At 46.2% G+C, this 6210-nt stretch overlaps 1 protein-coding gene across 1 annotated transcript; it reads left to right on the forward strand.

The window, feature by feature from the left end:
* The first annotated feature begins 1406 nt into the window (after nucleotides 1-1406).
* LOC136516704 (uncharacterized) lies at nucleotides 1407-5357 on the forward strand. Its single transcript, XM_066510189.1, has 2 exons — nucleotides 1407-2420; nucleotides 4915-5357. Exons 1-2 carry the CDS (start codon nucleotides 1553-1555, stop codon nucleotides 5004-5006), a joined length of 960 nt encoding a protein of 319 aa, XP_066366286.1. The 5' UTR covers nucleotides 1407-1552; the 3' UTR covers nucleotides 5007-5357.
* Nucleotides 5358-6210: the final 853 nt, after the last annotated feature.

The raw sequence follows: 6210 nt of genomic DNA on the forward strand, positions 1-6210 counted from the left end.
CATTTTCACGATTTTTATAGGGATGGAAACAAGTTTAACCGTGAACCCGTAAATAGTCTTAACTTTTGTTGGCTACTAGGGTAATCCACAAAATAAGTCATTTACATATATAGCAAAGGGATCAACTGAACAAGCACATGTTTTTGTGACAAAAGGCTACACACAACATTTCATGTAAGGAGAACGAAAAGGAATGCTGCACTGTAGTAGTAAACTCATCACAAAGTTTGTTAGCCACACATCTTCGTTCCCGGCGTGGTGGATTCTTCCACAGCCCTGGCTATGGATCTGCATCTTCTCGGGACAATGACTGAGTGAGAGGAATTCAAGGGCTCTACTTCCGACACTCTCGACAGTGGGGGTGCTGGCGGTTCTGCATCACCGGTTCTCCTTCTTTCAGGCGTGTGGATAGCTAGGGATCCCTTTCAAGATCGGGGCATCCTGCCTTTCAGCAGCCAGCGTCCTCCGCTTAGCCCTGATGACAAGATAGGCCTCACGTCACTACCTACATGTCAAACTGGTTTATTAGTTTTATAGATAGGATTTGCAGGGCGTGATTAAAACGGTTGCATTACCAGTTGACGACGGCATTGACCAACCAATTGTTTCCCCTGCTAGCCTCTTGAAAAAACATCCGAGGGATTGAGATGGCCATCAACAAGTATATGTCACAAAATGAAGCTGCCCATGCATGCATGCATGTCAACATTCAACACAACAGCAGATGTATAAACACAATAATAGGAAACAAACACCTATCCTAACAGATATAGTACAACTATATATATACTCGTGAATCATCTCCAACGTAACTGCAGAACCCAAATCCAAAATAGGTCTATAATATAATAGCTATAGCCTACAACAGAGTACTTATATGAAAAACCTGTTTTGGTGCTAGAAGAGACATAATCGAAATCTAAGTATCCTCTGTCCTGAAGACTCATTTATCTTATTATTGGAGAAGACTACAAATAAATATTAAACTTTTTGTTTGTCGCTCAAGGTACGAACAGTGTTGTATCGCGGTAGTCGAAGACAGTACGATGCGGGCGGTCATGCATCCTGAATTCATTACGCCCTGCTGGTGACAGGAGACCTGCACGTACGCCTGATTGAACAGGGCACTGTTGATACACTCCTTGCCGTGCCTGCCATGCCATGCAGAGGGAGAGAGGGACAGCTAGCGACGCCCAACGTCACGCACGCACAAACCTATCTGCAGCTGCAGCTGCAGCTATATCTCCGTCTCCATTTGGCCGTCGTCCACGTCCAATCCACGTGTCGCGCCACCGGTTCCCCCGGCCGTCGCCATCGCCGGTCACCTCACCCTCCACTACGCGCACTGCCGGAGCCCGGAGCCGGGTATATATTATATACACCCTGCCTCACCAGCCTGCGCTTCCCACCCAACCACTGATCGCTCGCTCGCTCTCCAGCTACTATTCTCACCTGCACCACTTCTTCTCTTCCGCGATCCTCGCGATCCAAACCGGACGAGCCACCTAGCTAGCTAGCTAGTTTGACTATCTGGCAGGTGATCAGGTCAGGCATGGCGAGCGCTACGACGGAGCAGCGGGCCAGCCTCATCGTCGACGGCGAGGAGGATGAGCAACAGCAGCAGCAGCAGATTGACGACCTTGTTGGCCGCGCCGCCGTGGTGGCGAGGGAGGTGAGCAAGCGGGTGTCTCCCCTGGCCGTCGAGGGAGGAGGAGGCTTCGCCAACGGCAAGGCCGCCGCACGCCGCCAGGGCGTCTTGGATATCGGCCGCGGTGGCGTCGCCAGGCCAGCAGGGAACGGGCATGACCACGAGGCCGACGCGGGGGCGGGGGCGCCGCGGTTACGGCGCTCGTTCACGGCCGGCGCGCGGACGCTGCCGCCGCCGCACGCGTGGCTGGCGATCGAGGACACGAGGAAGCAGCAGAAGCAGGAGCAGCAGCAGGAGCACGACGACAGCGACGAACAGTGGACGTGGCTCTTCCGTGGCGGCGGGGCGCAGCATCATCATCGTCAGCAGCAGCAGATTCAGAGGCGGAGCAGCTTCAGCGTGGTGCGGCGGGAGCGCGCGGCGCGGGAGGCGTGGCTGGACCGCGCGTGGGAGATGAAGCGGAGCTGGCACCAGCGGAACGGCGGCGCCCCCGACGCGGACACCCCCGTGGTGGTGGTGGTGGGGACGTCGCCCAGGGCGTCTTCGTCGTCGTCCCATTACTCCGGCCAGCAGCATCAGGGCATGGCGTCGGGCGGCGGGGTGGCCATGGACGTGGAGGAGGTCCGCGCGTGCCGGGACCTCGGGCTGGAGCTGCCTTCCGACTGCACCGTGGAGATCCAGTGTTACGGGCTGTCCGGCGGCAGCAGCCCCACCCACTGCACCACCCCCGGCAGCGGCGCCGACTCACCCTGCGCCCTCTCCAGTCCTCCTGGTATCCGAAAATATCTGTCATTTTCACTTCTCGATAAATAACTTTAACAAAATATATATTAAAAATATTAATATTTATAGTACAAAATTAATATTATTGAAAAGATCTTTGAATCTAGTTTTTTAATAAATTTATCTGAAGATATAAATATTGCACATATTTTCTACAAATCGAGTCAAATTTATGACACAGGAACAAAAAGCGATGGATAATTTAGGACGGCCGGAGTACTACCATAGCACCGTCTATTGATCATTTATTCTGAAACTGAAACGTGCTAGAAATGAATTGGTCACATACTAGAATATATATACTTCAAATTTAAGGTGTTTTTTTTTCCATATTAAAATCCAAGGACAACAATAGTAATCGCGTTTCTTGACGTCCCTGATGTATATAGCTAGTAGTACTGCTATACATATGGCGCACATAGTATCTAAGAAGGTACAAGGACGAGAGAAAGAAATAGAAGAGGTACAATACATTTGCGCAAAGGTGCTAGTTTAGAATTTGTATCATCGCTGCAAAGAATAAGCAATAATACTTTTAGCGTGGCTATTTGGAAGAACGAAAGACGACAACAGGTAGAGAAAGTTGTTGGTCATGCATCGTACTCTCTCTGTTCATAAAAGAATATAATTCTTATTTTTTGAGGAGTCAAATAATTTAAACTTTGATTAAATTTATATAAAAAGTACTAATATTCATGATACAAAATAAGTACCATTAGATTAGTTATAGAATATATTTTTATAATAAATTTATTCGGAGGTATAAATATTAATATTATTTACTATAAATTTGGTTAAACTTAAGTTAATTTGACCGACACAGATCCCATAATTATATTCTTTTGTGGACGAAGGAAGTACTAATATTGCAGTGTATAGGCCCTGTTTGGATTTATTATCTGATTATAGTTAGGTGGCTAATAGCTCATTATCTGATTTGGTCCAATTAATGAGATAGTTGTTATCTAAAACTCAAGCTAACAATTAGCTAGTCTATTATCTATACCTCTTTGGATCTATAAGAGATCGATAATTATTAGCAGATAACTACTATCTATATAGATCCAAACATGGCCTTAATATAGGGATTTGCTACAATTCAGGTGCCTGAATTTTAACTTACTTATATATGCTTTGTACTGAAATTGCAGTTCTAGTTCATTGCAATTTCTATAGACACAATCTATAATTTTTGGTTCCTAGAATAAAAAACATGTTAGACAAAACCACAGGTCTGACAAAATCTGGTTTGTGTTGGCACAAAGACAATTAAAAATTTACAACTATTTCTATAGTCAGACCAGGACAAAAATTTGATATGTTATGACACAAAGACAAATAACAATTGACAAAGAAAGTAATTTACGTGTACTAGTTGGTGGCACAAGAGTGTTGCCTGAAATCGAATTAAAGTTTAGGCACCGGAAAATAGCAGAAGTGCTTAATATAATAGGAGCCGTATTAGCAGCATGACAGAAGTTAAAACACTGAAGCGAAGAAAATTTTATTAGGCCCTTTTTGGCAGGGCTCCGGCGGCTCCGGCTCCCGCCCCTCCGCACCTGTCGGTCGTCCATGGGCTGACAGGGGCTACTGTTCACCGAAGCCATTTTTCTCTCTCCTCCTTTCCTCTCTCACAGACAGAGGCGGAGCCGGAGAAGCTCATTTTTTCGGGCTCCGCGGCTCCGGCTCCGCCTGGCACCTATCGGCCCATGGGCGGCCGACAGGTGCGGGAGCCGGAGCCGCCGGAGCCCTGCCAAAGAGGCCCTTAGTATGGAGTTTGGTGACATGGCTTCCTTTTGTACTTTGGTAGAAGAATAAACACTAAATTAAAGTTCCTTAATAATAGCTAAGCTTCTAGTACCTTGCATGGCGGGCATGGCATGGCAGCAGGACGACGACGAGTTCTCTGCCGGGTCAGCAAGGGCACTTCTGGCTGCAGGACTCCATTAATTAGGGAGAGGATTAGGTCAATTATGATGATGACTACAGACTACTCGAGTTGATTGCTATTCCCACCTACCTTTGCTTTTCCCTGCCTTTGCCACCTACCTTTGATCACTATATCTCGTCTGCTTAACCACACCTACCTTTGCTTTTCCCCTGCGTCGTGGCAAATTAAATCCATCCCTGACAGGGACGACCACTCCATTTTCATAAATATATTCTCTCCGACTCCCATCGACTGCAGGTACGTTATTACGGTCGCCATCCAGCTGCTAATATATCATCATAAACCACGTTCCCGCACCGGTCCGGCGAGCCGGCCGGCGATCGGCACCATCATGTTTTTTTTTTTTGAGACGATAGAGATAGCTATGCATGTTTTTTTTGAGAATGCTATGCATGGTTATTATTACTACTACTCGCCATCGATTAGTTGCCTGTATGGAACGCATGCATATATATATATTATATATACATAATAACTCTGTTTTAATTAATTTATCCCCTTTGTGTAAATGGACGTTTTACGTTTATTACAGGAGGAGGAGCGGATCCGATGGACGTGAAGGCTCGGCTCAAGGTGTGGGCGCAGGCGGTGGCGCTCGCATCCACCACCCATCTCACCTCATGATACACTCCATATGCCGCAACCTCCTATACATATAGCCATATATATATAAGCAAATGCGTGTACACCGCGCCTTCTTCTTCTTCTCTTTCCTTTTTCTTTTCTTCCAAATTAAATATACATTCCTGATAGCTGATCGTATATATACGTATCTAATTAATCTCCGCGTGTAAGTGTACTAGTCTACTAAGTAGAGTACTTACTCTTCGATTTGGAATGTATAAGCGTCCAGTGTGTGAGAGACTATTATTATATAAGCGTGCCTTGTGTGTGTGTGCAAGGAATTGTATTATTAATTAATGTAAGCTCTATCCTTTTTAACAAAGCTGAGAACAAATATATTTTATATACTCACATACATATACCAGGTGTCGTCGTCCAAGCAATCACATGGGAGAGCTTTCTTGCGTTTAGGCCAACGGTACCGGCCTGTTCTGATGGTAGGGTTCTGGAGGAATTTGGATAGTTTGAAGGAATTCTAGATAAATTTATGAGAGAAAAATACTATTTTGGATAAAAAAAAACGAACCAAACTGAGTTTAAGGGCACGCGAACGGGGCATGACATCTCATTTCCCCTAAAACTGGCATGTGTGCCGTCGTTTGTACCAATTGATTATTATTACCGTGCATCTACCAAGTACCAAGTAGTACTAGCACGAACGAACCCAATACAGTGCCGCAGGCTAGCGCTGCTCCTCTCCTCTCCTCTCCTCTCCATCCCGGCCCGTCAATGGCAGCCAAGCAGGCCAGCCCGGCGCACGCAGGCAGCAAACAGTACGTGCAGCTCCTCTCCTAGCTCCGACTCCGACTAGGCGCAGCGGCAGTGCGTGGCCGGCGGGAGCCGACGGGAAGGAGCAAGTGAGTCGCACACCGGGAGCTCGAGAGATGAAGAATTAATCATTCGGGTCTTTTCCACCTTTGGGCTTGACGCTGTTGTCCAACAATTGGGCAGGACCAAAGGCAGACAAACACAATTGGGTTGGCTGCCTTTTTGGAAGACTGTCGTTCTGTCTTCTGTGTGATTCTCCTCCTCGATCTTTGTTTTTTTTAAAAAAATATCACTAATAAATATGGTAAATATCTACTAAACAATATGGTAGATACATGTTAAGTTTTATAATCACGGAAAATGTCTCTAAGCTACTATGAGAAAAATCCTAGAGATAGATTAGGATACTACAAGCAAAAAATAAATGTTTTGAGTA

Source organism: Miscanthus floridulus, chromosome 17 (assembly GCF_019320115.1).
Source record: "Miscanthus floridulus cultivar M001 chromosome 17, ASM1932011v1, whole genome shotgun sequence".
Taxonomy (NCBI): Eukaryota; Viridiplantae; Streptophyta; class Magnoliopsida; order Poales; family Poaceae; genus Miscanthus; species Miscanthus floridulus.